This window comes from Archocentrus centrarchus, chromosome 23 (assembly GCF_007364275.1).
Source record: "Archocentrus centrarchus isolate MPI-CPG fArcCen1 chromosome 23, fArcCen1, whole genome shotgun sequence".
Taxonomy (NCBI): domain Eukaryota; kingdom Metazoa; phylum Chordata; class Actinopteri; order Cichliformes; family Cichlidae; genus Archocentrus; species Archocentrus centrarchus.
In genome coordinates, this window is record NC_044368.1 from 16271679 (window position 1) to 16288612 (window position 16934).

At 43.8% G+C, this 16934-nt stretch overlaps 2 protein-coding genes across 4 annotated transcripts; one reads left to right on the forward strand and one right to left on the reverse strand.

Annotated features, from left to right (window-relative positions):
• Positions 1–438: 438 nt before the first annotated feature.
• On the reverse strand, positions 439–1324 carry LOC115773842 (achaete-scute homolog 4-like). The gene is made up of 2 exons (XM_030720767.1): positions 1188–1324; positions 439–1086 (listed from the first exon to the last, which is right to left on the reverse strand). The coding sequence occupies exon 2, from the start codon at positions 1080–1082 to the stop codon at positions 540–542; it is 543 nt and encodes a 180-aa protein (XP_030576627.1). The 5' UTR covers positions 1083–1086; positions 1188–1324; the 3' UTR covers positions 439–539.
• A 1240-nt stretch (positions 1325–2564) lies between these two features.
• Positions 2565–16523, forward strand: prdm4 (PR domain containing 4). Of its 3 annotated transcripts, none has more exons than XM_030719708.1 (12): positions 2565–2607; positions 2901–2955; positions 3172–3287; positions 12540–12728; positions 12845–13615; positions 13718–13867; positions 13996–14114; positions 14215–14300; positions 14397–14524; positions 14763–15326; positions 15410–15578; positions 15681–16065. In XM_030719708.1, exons 3-12 carry the CDS (start codon positions 3173–3175, stop codon positions 16063–16065), a joined length of 2676 nt encoding a protein of 891 aa, XP_030575568.1. In that variant the 5' UTR covers positions 2565–2607; positions 2901–2955; position 3172. The 3 variants fall into 3 exon arrangements, with proteins under 3 accessions (XP_030575568.1, XP_030575567.1, XP_030575566.1); XM_030719707.1 differs by having other exon boundaries at positions 2570–2618; positions 15681–16523; XM_030719706.1 differs by having other exon boundaries at positions 2575–2607; positions 2904–2955.
• Positions 16524–16934: the final 411 nt, after the last annotated feature.

The following is a 16934-nucleotide window of genomic DNA, read 5'->3' on the forward strand; positions in this document are numbered from 1 at the left end:
CCCTGTAAAAGGGAAAATTTAAGCACTGGTTTGCAGAGAAACTTTTGCCTAATGAAGAGCATGGAAAGCCATCATTTTTAACTTGCACAATGGAAACCCTTGCTTTGTAGCACGGACTTTCTTGCTGAATTCAGAGCTTTAAAATTGAGGAAATGATTTTAAAGAGACTGAAGAGAGAAGAGATTGTGGACCTGTGATGTGCACCCCGAGTTTCCCCAGTGAAAGGTGGTATAAGCTCCAGCCCCTTGAATTGGATAAGCAGTTGAGAAGATGGATAAAGAGACTCGTCTGTAACAGCAGCAAAAATGAATAAATAAAAATCAAACCTTAATGATTATTTTTTATGTTCATTTATATTTATTTCGTAACATGTGCTTTTTCCAAAAGTCAAGAAAAGACATGCTCACGCTCTTATTTAATTCAGTGTCACTAGGAATAAAAATAATATGGATCAGTGATAATTACAGCACATCTTTACTGTCCCTTTGTTTTTACAGTCTGATCATATATACAGCAGGTCTGCATGAGAGACGGGGCTATTAAACACTCTCCCCGCTTTCGCTGAGGCTGGTTTGGGTTTCTCCATCACTGGTGCACTCTGAGCTCTGCTGTAGCCGCTCAAGTTTGCGCGTCTCTCCAAGTGACACCTCCATCCCGGAGACGTTTAAATCCAGCAGGCTCTGCAGGTGTTTGATATAGTCAATAGCCGCACGCAGCGTCTCCACTTTGCTGAGCCGTTTGTCGTCAAACTCGTGAGGCAGGTGCTCCCGGAGACGCGCGTAACCTTCGTTTACGCAGCGCACCCGGTGCCGCTCCCGTTCATTTCTTTTCCGGATAAACGCAGGCTCGAAAGAGTAATCACACACACCGAGGGGTCCGTGAAAGGGGATATAGGAGAATCGTCTATAAGGTAGCCTCTGTCCGTGCATAGGGTCAAAGTACGCTGCGTCCAGGTGGCAGGGCAGTCCTAGGCGAAGCGCATCCTGACAGTGCGCTCCGCTGTTGTCCATGGAGATGCCGTGGAGAGCCAGCGGACGGACAAATGAGATGTGCTCCATTAGCTCGTGACTGTGATATGACATCCGCCTAAAAACAAAAACAACAAAAAGAATGCATTTTTGCAACACAGTTAGAAGTGATTAAATTGATGCAGATGATTCAGCAGCAAATGAATCATGTCAACTCACCCTGTCAGCGTCTCCACACAACCATCACTGGAGTTTCTGCGAGAGTTTCCTTCTGAATCTCGGTGATGAAATGAATTATCTTAAAAGCTGACTGCGCCCAATGTAGTCAGTGACAACTTGTTTGTTGGGGTTTTGAGGCTGCTGACAGGGTGGGTGTGATCCTGGGCGGAGATGAAGCCATGTAGCTTTCTCATCAAGATAAAATTGTTTACATAACGTTTTCTTCCTTCCGTTAGCAGTATGAAGCAGTTCTCCGCACGAAACAAAAAATAGATGGCAACACTTTATTGATTCATAGCTCATTTTTATTGCTACTACTTCAATAATCAGCCCCATGGACGCCTCTTGGGATTTAATTTTGAGTATTTTGCAATGAAAGATTCCAAGTCAACTGTTTATTTTTGGGCTCTTTTTGTTTTAATCACGATAGTAGGTGATTTGAACAAGTGATTGTGTGTTTGAAATCCAAATCCAGCAATAAAATTTGAACTGAAGGGAGCACTGGAAGGTAAACCCAGTGATTTAAACCTATATTGTGACGTAATTTATTCAATATAAACTACATTTGAGCTTTCAGTGGCGACTTGCCTGGCGAAGTTACAAGAAAACTGGAATAAATGAGATCAACACCACCTCAGGAAATTAATTTATTAAACCTGAATTGTATTAACAATTGCTAGTAAAAGTACTCAGACTCGTTAGTTTATTTGATAAACCAATAAATCAAGAATAAGACTGAAACTGCAACAGAGGAAGAAAAGTTAAAACCAAAGGAAAAAAAACCCCTAAAATTAAATAATTAAAATATTGCTTTAATATTAAAAAAGAATATCTGCATCACAATAATAAATAGTGAACAGCAGCAGCTCAGTACAGCTGGCTAGAGGACAAGACGTCCCTCTGCCTTACTAAAATAAGAACTAAACAAAAACAGAACTCGGAATAAAAAAATTAAAAAAAAGACAACAAAATATAGAACACGTGTGTGGTTACTAAACAAGGCAGCAGCAGGCCTGCTAGAGTCCAAACTGGAGCCTTAATTGCTGTGGTCCTCACCACCATCAGGCACTGGGCAGCCAAACTGTCACCAGGTGAAATAAATCTGGTTAGTCTAAAAACAATAAATCAATGTTCCACATACCTGCAACCAGAATGAAACCACAAAAAGCAATAAAGATTGAACTATGAGCTAATAATCAGGCTCTAGAAGAGGAGTCAGGGTTAATGCTACGTTCGTTTTCACTCGGAAACACCGCACAGTTTTGTTAAAACATCAAACAGCATCATGTTACTAAAAACTAAAGTGGAACAAGGAGGCGGTATCCCTCTGACTGACCTGCGATCAGCTGATACGCTTCCAGTCTTCCATGCTACAGCGCATGCGCGGGGAAGGAGGACTGTCATGGCCCCGTTCATGGAGGTATTGTGTTGGTATGTTGTTGTTTTCACGGCATTTTCCTTTAAAAATCATCAATATTTCAGCTAGGAAGACATTTTCGGACGCGTCGGGTTACATGTACGACCCCGACCAGCCGAAACGCCTAAAACAAAGCTCACAGCATGGCCAGTCGTGAAATGTTGTGCTAACTAGCTAGCTGGTTTCAAAGCGGGCTATTCTTTTTCTGTTTTTAAAATTTAATGTTAACTTTTGTTTTAGCCGTTTTGCCGTTTCCATGCGTTTTAAGTTCATTTCAAAACTGCCCTTTTTATTAGCAGGGAGAGACATGTAGAAGCACGGCTACCACAGGACCTCAGCTGTTAAATTCAGGTAAGCGGTCGCCCTGCATATTTAACCTGTGTGCATATTTTATGCTTTCTGTTTATTACTAAACCTTTTCCTTCATAAAACAAATACAGTAACAAGGTTTATGTTATATTTTTGTAGCCCCCACCCCTTCACCCTCCAAAAGCTGCTTATTACATGTATACATTAGCTATCGTTCTGGCTCAGTGGCTCAGGCTCACTCTGATGTTGACTCTCCAGGATGAATGACATGAACCTGAGTCCTGTGGGCATGGACCAGCTCAGCGTGCCCTCAGTGAGTGCCAGCCACCTGGGTCTGCCCACCTCCCCCACACACAATCCCATTCCCACTCCAGGTATGGAAGACACTACCACCCGCTCTGTTTGCTATAGCTGGGAACACATTAGAGTGAATCCCAATGATATGTGAGGGTGTTATAATATTTTGTCCTTTATAAACAAATCATGTTCAGTCTTCTGAAAGTGGACTAACAGATTCATGCATGCAGGGTGGCTGTAGCTCAGTAGGTAGAGCAGGTCACCTACTGATCGGAAGGTCAGCGGTTCGAATCCTGGCTACTCCGGGCTACATGCCAATGTATCCTTGGGCAAGATACTTAACCCCAAGTTGCTCTCCGACCGTTCTGTCGGAGTATGAATGCGTGTGAATGTTAGGTAAAAGCACTTAGCTTCGTAAAAATGGAAGTGCTTGTATGAATGGGAGTGCATGGGTGAATGCAAACAGGTTGTATAAGCGCTTTGAGTGCTCATACTGAGTAGAAAAGCGCTATATAAGAACTAGTCCATTTACCATTTACCATCCATCTTCTTCCGCTTATTCGGGGCCAGGTTGCAGGGGCAGCAGCCTAAGCAGAGAGACCCAGACCTCTCTCCATAACCACCTCCTCCAGCTTATCTGGGGGGACACTGAGGTGTTCCTAAGCCAATCGAAAAATAAAACCTCTCCAGCATTTCCTGGGTCTGTCCTGGGGCCTCCTCCTGGTAGGACACCTCATCCAAGAGGCGCTCAGGCTGGTGGTGGATACCCAAACCACCTCAACTAGCGGCTCTACTTTGAACTCCTCCTGAATGACTGGACTCTTCACCCTATTTCTAAGTGAGAGGCCAGCCACCTTTAGGAGGAAGCTCATTTCGGCCACTTGTATCTGCTATCTTGTTGTTTTGGTCACTACCCAAAGCTCGTGAACTTTGGGAAGAGAGGGTAGGGATGTATATCGACCAGTAAATCAACAGCCTCGCTTTTATGCGCAGCTCTCTCTTCACCACGATGTACTGGTGCAGCGTCTACATTACTGCAGATAAGGGACTTAATTACTGTGAATGCTGCAAAGCATTCACAGTATTGTTCTTGTACTCCAAAAACCTTCGGTCGCTAAAACCTCAAGCAGTGTTTGGGCTACAGACACCGTTCTGGTATCAAAACGTTCAGCCTGTTCTGGAGATTTGTGCTATTACTTTTCTTTTTTGTAACCTTTATACTTTTAAGATATTTAACTTTTTATAATCATTTTTTGCCATTCAAAATGAATGGGGAAGTTTCAAATCCTTTTCAAATCCTTTCAGGATTTAAAAGCTAATAACTTCAGCATACTTTCAGCTAGAAAAACCATTTAAGCTTTAAAATGAAGCCAAGCCTTTCAGCTATTTAGCTTTTACTTGGTGTTTCAAAATCTTTTACGGTTTAAGCACAGTGACCATTTAAGTTTAAGGAGTTTTTTCAGCCGTTTCAGAGTTTATAATGGTTGTGTATTGCGTTTGCTAGAGTGGGAGCCTGATTAGGGAGACTTCAAAGCTTTCAGGTGGAAAATTTATTTTTAACTGCCACTGTGTCCACACTCTTTGCGCTACAGCCATCATTTTATGCTCAAAATGTAGAGCTGCTTCTCTACTTTCAAACAATGTGTCTCTAAACCCTGTCAAATGTACACTTTTTAAACTGTAAGCGTTCAAACAGAGGGAGTACCTTCCAACTCCTTCATTAACCTCCATAGCAATTTCAGAGAGCTGATTTTCTCCAAAGCAGAAATGAGCACCTTTTTTAAACTGCTCCCACGGCCACACTTTTGAGCCCAGGAAAATAAAACTTACACCACTGTTTAGAGCAGGTCCTTGTGACGCTCACAGTTCAAAAATGATTTTGATAGGAGCTACGGTTTTTGACTTAGAAGCAGTTATTTGACAGGTGCGCCGAGGCAAATTTGACAGAGTGCATGCATCTCAGCAGGTAAGCAGTGCACCTGGCAGGTGTTTTCAATTGGCGCATTTACAAGCATTCAGCTTGGCAGAGCTCTCCAATATGTATGCTTGCAAACCTCACTGCTTGCATGAGACTCCTGTTGGCTCAGTGGTAGAAAAGGGGCCCATGAATGCACAAGAAGCAGACAGAGCAGGTTCCAGTCCCACTTTACTCCAAACTTTAAAAATTTTCCACTGAGCATTCATTCACCAGCTTAAACTCTTTCAGCCAGATTTAAGCTCTTTGGAGCATTTCCTGGCATTTCAGCTAGAGACTGACCCTTTGTTTTCATATTCTTCTCTGTCACTGCCAAACATTATAGTTAATGTTAACACACAAATGCAAATTACAAAGTACATGAATTAGTGAAATTCTAACATTCATGTCCAAACACAAGTAGGGCCTCAGTTAACATTACTCTTAACTAACTTTGCCTCTTAAATGAATGTTTGTCAGACTTACGCTATGTGACAGCTGTGAGCAAAAGGGATTTATGAATTATTACCAACAAACTCCTCAAAATGTTGACTGGCATTGGTTGCCGGTTAAAAAACTTTCTCCGTGAGATCGTTCAAATCTCCTTTTTCTTCTGTAAGCTTTATTCACGCTGGACATTCCTATTTGGCTCATTATCGCTACTGGTGTTTCAGCATGGAATTGCATCCACCTCTAATTTGATCCTCGCTCTCGGACAAAGGACAGATGAGTGACAGGACAGGGGCACTTCAGGGGGCCAATCAGATTTCAGACGGGGCCAATGCCCCTGTGGCCCCGCCCCTAGAACCGCCAATGTTTGGCCCTGTTTTAGTAATTTTTTTAAGAATTGATTTTTGTTATTAAACTCCTTGCTGTTATTTTTCCTTTCTTTTTTCAGCCCAGTTTCTTTTCCCCACTTTTGTTTTTATGTTTCTTAGTCACATTTTTGTTTGCGTGTCATTCTGTGGCCATTTTTGTTTATTGGTGTTTTCCATCCTAGGCATGCCAGCAGAAAAAAAAATGAGCATGGCAGCCTGGCTTAGTGCTGACAAACAAAAGCACCTCTCATTAATCAATAAAAAAATGATTTTTTTTTAGATCCATTCAAATATGAGATCAGAATATGTGAAAGCTCATGCTTCTGTCTGCTCTAAAAAAAAAATCTAGGTTTCACACAGCTTTTTTACTTTATACTCTGTATGATGTCAAAGGGAGCAGATATTCCCAACATAGTCATTTTAGGAATATTTGCAGGAGGAAAGGAACAAATGCAGGACAGCAGAGTCCAGAAAGACGCTGGACATTTGCTCAGCCCACAGAACCGCTCTGGTACCACACAGGTACAACGGAGAGCGCCAAATGCTCAGCCCACGGAGCCGCGCTGGTACCACACAGGTACAACGGAGAGCGCCAAATGCTCAGCCCACGGAGCCGCGCTGGTACCACGGACACCGACAAATGTTCAGCCCACAGAACCGCGCCGGTACCACGGACAGCGCCAAATGTTCAGCCCACAGAACTGCGCTGGTACCACAGACAGCGCCAAATGCTCAGCCCACAGAACCGCGCTGGTACCACGGACAGCGCCAAATGCTCAGCCCACAGAACCGCGCCGGTACCACGGACAGCGCCAAATGCTCAGCCCACAGAACCGCGCCGGTACCACGGAGAGCGCCAAATGTTCAGCCCACAGAGCTGCGCTGGTGCCACGGAGAGCGCCAAATGCTCAGCCCACAGAACAGCGCTGGTACCACGGAGAGCGCCAAATGCTCAGCCCACAGAACCGCGCTGGTACCACGGTGAGCACCAATTGCACTCTCCATGGTACCAGCCCACAGAGCTGCGCTGGTGCCACGGAGAGCGCCAAATGCTCAGCCCACAGAACCGCGCTGGTTCCACGGAGAGCACCAAATGCTCAGCCCACAGAACCGCGCTGGTACCACGGAGAGCGCCAATTATCAATCCTCTGGACGCCAGGAGCCATGTACCATCTCTCTGTGACTGCTGAGGCCAGAGGGGCCCGGTCCCTGAAGCCCTCGTGTCCACTGTGGACTGAGATGTTGACCACCATGGGGGTGCACGCATCCTGCTTCCTTAACCTGAACAGTAATGACATGAGAGAATAAACAAAGAACAGCCCACACAGTTAGTCATGGAGTTCCACAGGGTTCTGTACTGGGACCAGTCCCATTTACATTACTCATGCTTCCCTAAGGTAATATTAGAAGACACGGCATACATTTGCAGATACCCACCTCCTGTGGATCTCCATGACTAACTTTTGCATGCGAGGAAGATGCCCCGTTAATAAAAGCAAATCAGAATCTATCAGGGATCATGGAGAGAGAATATATCTCCTGTATTAGTCTCTCATTACTGGCTAAGTGTCAGATTTCTGTCTGTATCTGTAACACAGACTAGCAGCCTTTGCTGTTTGCCATTTATGCAGACCAATGACATCTTGATCCAATAATTAAAACTCATTTATAGAGCCATGCCACGAGCTCGCCTAGAAGACTGAACACTCATTACCTGAGGCCAGGGCGGCTGCCTGGGATGGGCCGCATGCTCCACAGTAAACCCATGGGCTCTTTTCCCGTGTACGTGCCTCCAAAACTCAAATCCTCTGATACTACAAGAGAAAAAACCCAAAAGTTTAGTCAGTTTTATTTTGCTTTATTGAATCTGAGCCATAAGTAATTCAGATATTCCAAGTTAAATAATAGAATGTGTGCAATAGAAACACATGACAAACACTGAATTTAAATCTCTGAAATGTCACAAATATAGAGCCACCATCTCTCCTCTGCACATGTCCAAACCATCTCAGCCTCGCCTTTATGAGCAGACCTGTCCCTCTGATGGACTCCTTTCTAATCCTGTCCATCCCCCAGTGAAGATCTGAACATCTTGAGCTTTGCCACCTCCAAGTTGTCCTCATGTCTTTATGTCAGCGCCACCTTCTCCAAACCATCCATCATAGCAGGTCTCACTGCCATCTTGCAAACGTTCCCTTTCACTCTTGCTGCCATCCTGTCACAAATCACCCCTGACACTCGTCTCCACCCACTCTCTTCTTCACTGTCAGTTGACTTGGATGGTTGACCCCAGGTATTTAAACTCAAGCAGCTTCACAACCTACTGGAAACACACAGCTGCTGGAAGCCTGAGCTGTCACTGAAATTAGAGGGTGAATATTTGCACATTCCTAGTTCCACTGCACTGGAGAGAAAAAAAATCATGGAAAATCAGCCTGCTGGTAAGGCCTGGTCACACGCCTCAGAGCCGCTCTGCTAAAAACATCTCTTTGCACCCAAAGACATAGATAAGCAGCCGCACTGAGCAGGCAGCCTGTTGCTGTGGCACGTCAGCGCGTCCACCATATTGGATGTGGCAGATCTGTGATATAAACTAATCCAAGTGAATGGACTGAACTTCATAAAGCGCCTTTCTACAAAGTTATTTAGTTGGTGTGTTTCATTCACACATTCAAATATGCACTAATAAACACTGGGAAACTGCCAGGCACAAAATACTTCCTTAACTTCCTCTGATAATTAAAAATGTTAAATCCACGTATGTTATAGGGTGCAGCATATTTGTATTTCTAATGTTTTTATGAGTCTTTACAGCTACTGATGTTTGTAACACTGTTACTGTGATGATAAACGTCTACAATAACCAGATCCTGACATGTAGATATAACATCTGCAGGTTTATGAATTTAAAAAGGCATTTTTATATTCACCGATTTTTATCAATTTAAGTATTAATGACGATCTTTAAAGAAAAAAAATGAACAAAGTTTACAAATTAAAATAAGAAACTGCAATACAAACTGATCTACTTCATTTTCTTTTAACAGTAAAACTGTATACTAAAATTATAAATCCATATGTTATTGCATACAATAAAAAATTATGGTTAAAAGGTAAAACAACAAAAAAAGCGCTGTATCCAACTTTTGTAAAGTGCTTCATAAATTAAATGCTCTTATTATTACTACTACTACACAAAAACAAGGGCCAAGAAGCACAAATGCAAAAATACTCAGCAGCAAACAGGTCTGATTTGACCTTAATCAGTCTGTATTTGTATCGGAGTAGTTAGTTCGGCCCAATGTAGATTGACTTCATTGTTTGGAGGTGCACCGCAGGACTCCATAGTGTCACTGCAGCGTCTGAAAATCCTGTTTTCAAAATGCTAGAATGGCCAAATATGATCAAATCAATTCTTCAGTCTTACCTGTGAAAGGTAAAACCATGTGATCCCGTTTTGACTGTAAAATGGTTCCAACAACGCCATGCAGCACCAGAGTGCAGCATCTCTGTCATGTTATGTTTGCCGATTTTGCCACATCCAATATGGCGGCGGTCTAAGTGTGTATGTCTATGGCTGCACGCACTCGAAACCTTTCACTCAAACTGCAGCTTAAAGTTCACTTTGACTATATTTTGCTTATCTTATTTAGCTTTCCCACGTCACCTCCACCCTGACAGTCAGCAGTTTGATCCCAGCCCAGATGAAGTACCCAGTTTATCTGAAAGTCACCCACAGTTTAACGAAAGCGTGCTTCATTTACACCCCACGTGTAAAAATCACCACTGCGCTCCGTTAGTTCCTAATCACACACAGACGATATTCTCTTGAATTACGAAGAACTGCGTCTTAAGGCAAAGGCCCACCTGTGCACTTTGTGGAGAAACTTCTTCTTCTTCCTCCTCCTCTTCTCCCTCTTCCTCTTCTTCTTCTTCTTCGTGGTTATTACTGTGAATGCTGCAAAGCATTCATTACTGTGAATGCTGCACAGCCATCATTTTATGCTCAAAATGTAGAGCTGCTTCTCTACTTTCAAACAATGTCTCTAAACCCTGTCAAATGTACACTTTTTAAACTGTAAGCGTTCAAACAGAAGGAGTACCTTCCAACTCCTTCATTAACCTCCATAGTAATTTCAGAGAGCTGATTTTCTCCAAAGCAGAGAGAAAATCAGCAATTAAACTGCTCCCACGGCCACAGGAAAATAAAACTTACACCACTGTTTAGAGCAGGTCCTTGTGACGCTCACAGTTCAAAAATGATTTTGATAGGAGCTACGGTTTTTGACTTAGAAGCAGTTATTTGACAGGTGCTCCGAGGCAAATTTGAGAGTGCATGCATCTCAGCAGGTAAGCAGTGCACCTGGCAGGTGTTTTCAATTGGCGCATTTATGAGCATTCAGCTTGGCAGAGCTCTCCAATATGTATGCTTGCAAACCTCACTGCTTGTGTGACACTACTGTTGGCTCAGTGGTAGAAAAGGGGCCCATGAATGCACAAGAAGCAGACAGAGCAGGTTCAAGTCCCACTTTACTCCAAACTTTAAAAATTTTCCATTGAGCATTCATTCACCAGCTTAAACTCTTTCAGCCAGATTTAAGCTCTTTGGAGCATTTCCTGGCATTTCAGCTAGAGACACTATTTAGGCTTTAAAGTAAAGCCAAGCCTTTCAGCTATTCAGCAGTTCAGCTGTTGAAGCTCATTCAGCAAATAAAGTTTCAGCTCTTTCAAGCATTTCTTAGCATTTCAGCTGCAATCTTTCAGCTTGCAGCATTCACAGTGCATTTTCTTCAGGAAATGCTTTTTCTAGTTCTTTTTACATTCACAGTTATTCTCCTTTTAGTTCTGATCTATGGAAGCACCACTAAGGGGAAGAGGTCACAAAGTGTGTTGTAATAATCGTTTACCAATTGTATCTTATTGGTAAACAAATTCCTAATTATAAGATATTTAGTTATAATTGTGCAGTTCTAACTGATATTTATAAAATGCTCATAATTAGAAGTTATACTTATCAGCCCGCTAGTACCAGATTGGACCCCCTATTGCCTTCAGAACTGTCTTAATTCTTTGTGGCTTAGATTGATAGAAGGTACTGTTAACATTCCTTGCAGATTTCAGTCTGTATCAACATGATAGCATCACAAAGTTGCTGCACATCTGTCAGCTGCACATCCATGATGTGAATCTCCAGTTCCAACAAATCCCAAAGGTGCTCTAATCAATTGAGATCTGGTGACTCTGGAGGCAGTTTGAGAACCGTGAACTCATTGTCATGTTCAAGAAACCAGTTGCAGATGATTTGAACTTTGTGACATGGAAGTAACCAGTAGAAGATGGGTGCACTGTAGTCATAAATGGATGGAGATGGTCAGCAACAATACTCATGTAGGCTGTGGGGTTTAAACAATGTCAGATGGTACTAAGGGGCCCAAAGTGTGTCAAGAAAATGTCCCCCACACCATTACACCACCACATCACCAGTCTGAACTTTTGATATTTGGTGATTTAAAAATCCAGTATATAGCCCAATAATTTTTTTTCCCCTTTCAGACACAAAACATAAACAGATTTTCCTAACATTTCTGCGTTTCTGCTCTGCCACATGTTGCCAACAGGTAAGTTGCAGAGTACCCTCTGCTGGACAAACTATGCAACATCAACACTAATAACATGGTTCAAGGGTGTTTCTCTGGTCTCGTCTCTTCTATACTTTTAAAAACAAGTTTTATTTTATGAATGATGAAAAGGATAAACAGAAAAAGATGAATGGATAATGAAAATGTTTTTTTTTAAACACAACATCTGCACTTTGGGAGCGCACATGTACAGAGGCTGCACATCTCTAATAAATGGAGATAGTAAGAATAGGCAGATATACAGAGATTCATTGAATCAGTAAGATTACATACAGTATAACAGTGTAATCGTCACAAGGGTATTGTTCTGCATCAAGTTTTCTTACATTTAATACTTTAGAATAATTTTCGTGATAATAAATGTTTTTTACTTTAGTAATGAGCTGAAAATTGGAGGGAATCTGATGTTTCTGTGCCTTGTAACATGTTGATGTTTTTATTCAAATTCTCTGTATCTGCAGAAATGCAGCAGTTTTTTCTGTGCCTGTCATCCTGCAGTATCATTCTCAGTGGCCATGGTTCTCTTTGTTTGTTTGTAAGCTTCCAGTGCAAATGCATGCCTTGCCTGTTAATGGAGGGATCAAGCATGGCAATCCTGCTCCTCACATATTTAGAGAGTTACATTGTGGTTTGTGTAGAGGCCTGCTCAGACTGTCAGGTTATGCATGAATGTGTCCAGATTTCCATTGTCAGAATCAACCAGGTTTCATGTATGGGGACTAATTTGAAATATTAACTACTAGAGTACAGACTTGTATTGGTAGCTATCTTTGACTTTCTAATCTGGCTTAGTGTACAATAACATATGTTCCAATGCTTTTTGGAAATACGTCATATTTTCTATGTTCTATGTTCATATATTCCATATTCTTGTTCTTGTCTCAAGCTTCAGTGTGTTTTTAACTTGATGGGTTTTAGGTATGCCGGTAGCCATCCCCAGTCTGGGTCCTTCCCTTGGTTCTCTGCCTTCAGCCTTATCTCTGATGCTCCCCATGGGTCCACTGAGTGACAGAGGAGTGATGTGCGGTCTGCCTGAAAGGAATTACTCCTTGCCCCCTCCACCATACCCCCACCTGGAAAGCAGCTACTTCCGACACATATTGCCAGGTTGGTTAATGTTTGGGTTTGAGATGCATAAATCATTTCTCAAAGCGCTCATCGGGTAGAGAGAGTCATGTTACATTTAAGTTGCACATCCCGTTCCCTCTCTCTGTGTTCTACAGGCATTCTGTCCTACCTGGCAGACCGTCCACCACCTCAGTATATTCATCCCAGCAGCCTTAACATGGATGGCACGCTGTCTGTGCCCAGCAACAGTTCCTCAGGTCTGGACCCCTACAGTGGACCTGGAGGCCCACTGGAGCAGGGCCTTGTGCCCATGGACTCCAGGCAAGTCAGCGGTCAGGGAGACCTTCACCAGACCGGTGCTCATGAACTGGACTCCACAGGGCTGGCCATGGAGTCACGTGTTAGCAGTCCCATGTCCCCTGACCGGATGGGGGAGGAACTGGCCACAATGGATGGAGTTGGGGTGGTGGCGGTACCTGACACCCAGCAGCAGCTCGGAGGAGGGAGGCAGCCTCAGCCTCACGAGGGCCTGACGGGGGTGGACTCTACTGGTGGGGTGATGCCTCTGCATGGACCTCCTGTGCTTGAACTGCCAGTAGTAATGGAACCAGATCATATGGGAGGGCGAGTGGGCAACTCGGGAGGAGGAGGAGCAGGAGGACTTGGGGAGCAGCTTCATGCGAATGGGGAGCTGAACTCAGGTGTTGTAAGTGTGGTGCTCACCAGCTCCATGGCCAACCAGAACCAGCTGGAGCCAGTGTCTCTGCATGGACACTCTGGGATGGGGCTGGAGGCAGTTAACGTGTCCCCCATCACTGCAGAGGTGTCTTTGGGGCCAGAAAACAACCTGGTGCTGGTAAACTCGACGCTGCAGCTCGAGGATTCTACTTCTAACAAGGAGAACATGGTGAACGCATATGGCATCTGTGAGTTTGTAATTTAAGTCTTTTAGCCATGAAAAAATAGACGCAAGTAAAATGTGAACTTATGTAGAATCTGTAATTCTAATGTTGTGGATTTTGCTTTAGGGTGCACACTGTGTGAGCGCTCATATACCTCAGACTGTCCAGAGCATGGCCCAGTCACTTTTATCCCAGATGCACCGATCCAAAGCCGGGCTCGTCTCTCTCTCCCCCGTCCGCTGTGCCTGCGTATCTCTGTTGCTGACGAACCGCTCGGTAAGAGAGGACAGTCCCTTAAATAGGGTTTTGGTGGCTATTAATGAGGACAGACCTTAGATGTCTTTTTCTTATCATTGACTCGACAAAAGACAAGATGTTGACATGTGCTTGTGGCCCCCTCTTAGGAGTTTTTGCACGGGACGTCATTCCTCCAAGGACCTGCTTTGGACCAATGGTTGGCCAGCATTGTAGTAACGTGAACCTTTCTGATTGGCCAGAAAAGGACACACCTCAAATATGGAAGGTCAGTGCTGTGGCCTTCTGTTGGACTGTAGTTGTCACACTCAATACAAAACCATGTTGAAAGTGTGGTAGCTGATGACAAACAGGTTTGTCTGTCACAGATGTACCACAACAACGTGCTGGAGTTCTACATAGTGACGACGGATGAGAACGAATGCAACTGGATGATGTTTGTCCGAAAGGCTAGGTGAGCGTTCTTCATTTTATGCCATTGGCGCTTACAGCACAATGCAACTCAGTTGCCAACCAGATAAAAGCAACATGTTTGTGTTTGTGCGTTCAGGACACATGAAGAGCAGAATCTGGTGGCATACCCTGCCAATGGTAAACTCTTCTTCTGCACAACCACTGAGATCCACCCGGACCAGGAGCTGCTCTTCTATTATAGCAGAGACTACTGCAGGCTGATGGGTGAGCGGACACGTAAATGTGTCTGGTTCTAAAGTTAAAGAACCGTCACTTCCCAGAACCCAAGTACGACTAATCTGACTAGTGCGAGTAAACACCTTTGTTAAGCTGTGCTACTGTACCCTGCACTTTGACTTACAGGTGTTTATAGAGTATGATTTTTAGTTACTGCTTATATGTTACTGAAATACTTGTTTATTATTTACTGATGGCCACTTTAACTTTTTTTTTTTGTTCACAGGTGTTCCTCAGGTGCCTGAGGGTCAGATCTGCCAGTGTGGCAAAGAGTGCTCCTCCTTCTCTGAGCTTAAGTCTCATCTCAGCAACCATAACAGCAACCACAGCCATACCCAGCCTCCACAAAGCCACAGCCCATCACAGCAGGACCACAGCCAGCAACAGCAGCAACCACCACCAACTCAGCAACAGCAGCAGCAACAACAGGAGCAGCAGTCACAGCAACACGCTCACCAGGAAGAGAAGCTGACAAATGAAACCTCAAGCTCCTCCTCTTCCCCGTGGCCCTGTCACAACCCTGCTGCAGGGCAGACAAACACTGACAACAGCAGCAGCGGGGGTGGGAGTGATAGAACCTCTGATAACATTACCTCCAGGGTAAAAGGTCAGGGCAACATGCGGGAGAAGAAATTCAAGTGCAGCATGTGTACCCGGGCTTTCATTACATCCACTAAGCTCAATGTGCACTTCATGGGACATGTGGGTTTAAAACCTCACAAGTGTGAGTACTGCAGTAAGGCCTTCAGTGACCCCAGCAACCTCAGGATGCACCTCAAGATTCACACAGGTACGTACAGAGTAAACGCCAAAACTTCAGGTCCTCGGGACGCAGACACAACCTGTTTAACACGCATGTTTTCACACTAACAGGTCAGAAGAACTACAGATGCACAGTTTGCGAGAAGTCGTTCACCCAGAAGTCCCACGTGGCGTCACATATGCTCATCCACACCGGCGCGGAGAAGCTCAAGTGTGACCTCTGCGATCGAGCGTTCATCAGGAAACATGACCTGAAACAGCACATGTTCTCTCACACACAGTGAGTCTCATCAGTATTGTAAAAGTCAACAGATAGATTGTGCTCTCTGCGTGAACAGTGTCTAATACTTGTTTTTACACCTCCTTCATCTCTCAACAACAGCGAGCGGCGGATTCAGTGCCCAAAATGCAACAAACACTTCCTCAAGACCAACCACCTGAAGAAGCACATGAACTCTCACGAGGGTCGACGAGACTTTGTCTGCGAGAAGTGCAACAAAGCCTTCCTCACCAAATACCACCTCACACGTCACCTCAAGATATGCAAAGGGCCCAAGACGGAAAGGACGTCCCGTAAGGAGCAGGATGTTGACGAGGAAGATGAGGAAGAAGAAGAGGAAGAGGAGGAGGAGGAGGAGGATGATGATGATGATGGCAGAGGGGGAAGAAGAGGAAGAGAGAGACTGGTTGACACAGCCAATAATGAGGACTGTGGTTTAGATGTTGGAGGATATAACTCTGAGAAGTCCCTGTCACCCCCTCATTGACGACACTGTGCCTGTTGAGATCTTTTATTTATTTACTTCACTAAAGTATCGATGTTTACCTCTCATTTTTTTTTTTTTAATTACTTTGTTAAACTGTAACTAACATATTTGGGCATCAGTACAATCAAACTGCCACATTTTGTTTAGTTTCCTCACAAAAGCTGCTAAAATAATCTAAGATCTGATTGTGCTTCTGTAACATTTCTCTCTTTTCATGAACTCAGGCCCGTGTAATATTACTGGTTGTTGGGTTCCATATAAGCTATCATTTATTTATCCTTAATCCTAATTCCTCAACTCAGTAACGTGGCCGATCAGCCTTTTTAGTTGCACAGTAATATCATGGGTGTATTGGCATTTATAGTTATCCCACACTGAGTGTTAAAATAATGTTGCAGCTCCATCCTGTCTAATGCATATTTTAATAAATGAACAGCTGTGTTATATAACTGACTGATATGTGGCTTTTTTTTTTAATATGCAATGTCATCCCATTAAGTTGCAGAAGATTGCTGCAACTAAAGCTTCAACCTTTTGGAGTAACGGTGATTTGTGCATTGACTCAATGTGGTTTGATTTTCATCAGCTAACCAAACTAATAAAACATGTACTTTTAATGTTTTTTAGCACATCGAGTAGTCACGGTGTAAGCTGGAAAAAGTGAACTTTTGAATTTAGTACCCTGTAGAGCCTCATTTAGCAGCAGCAGCGGCCTCCATCACATGTTTTGTGCAGCTGCTTATGAGGCTGAGAGCAATGAGAAGAATTTCCTCCTGACAAAACAGTTTTGGGTCATCAGTATTTCTCAGACTGCAGGGCGGGCGCCACCGGTGGGGAATAGATTGACAGCAGGTGGGATGTGTATGATG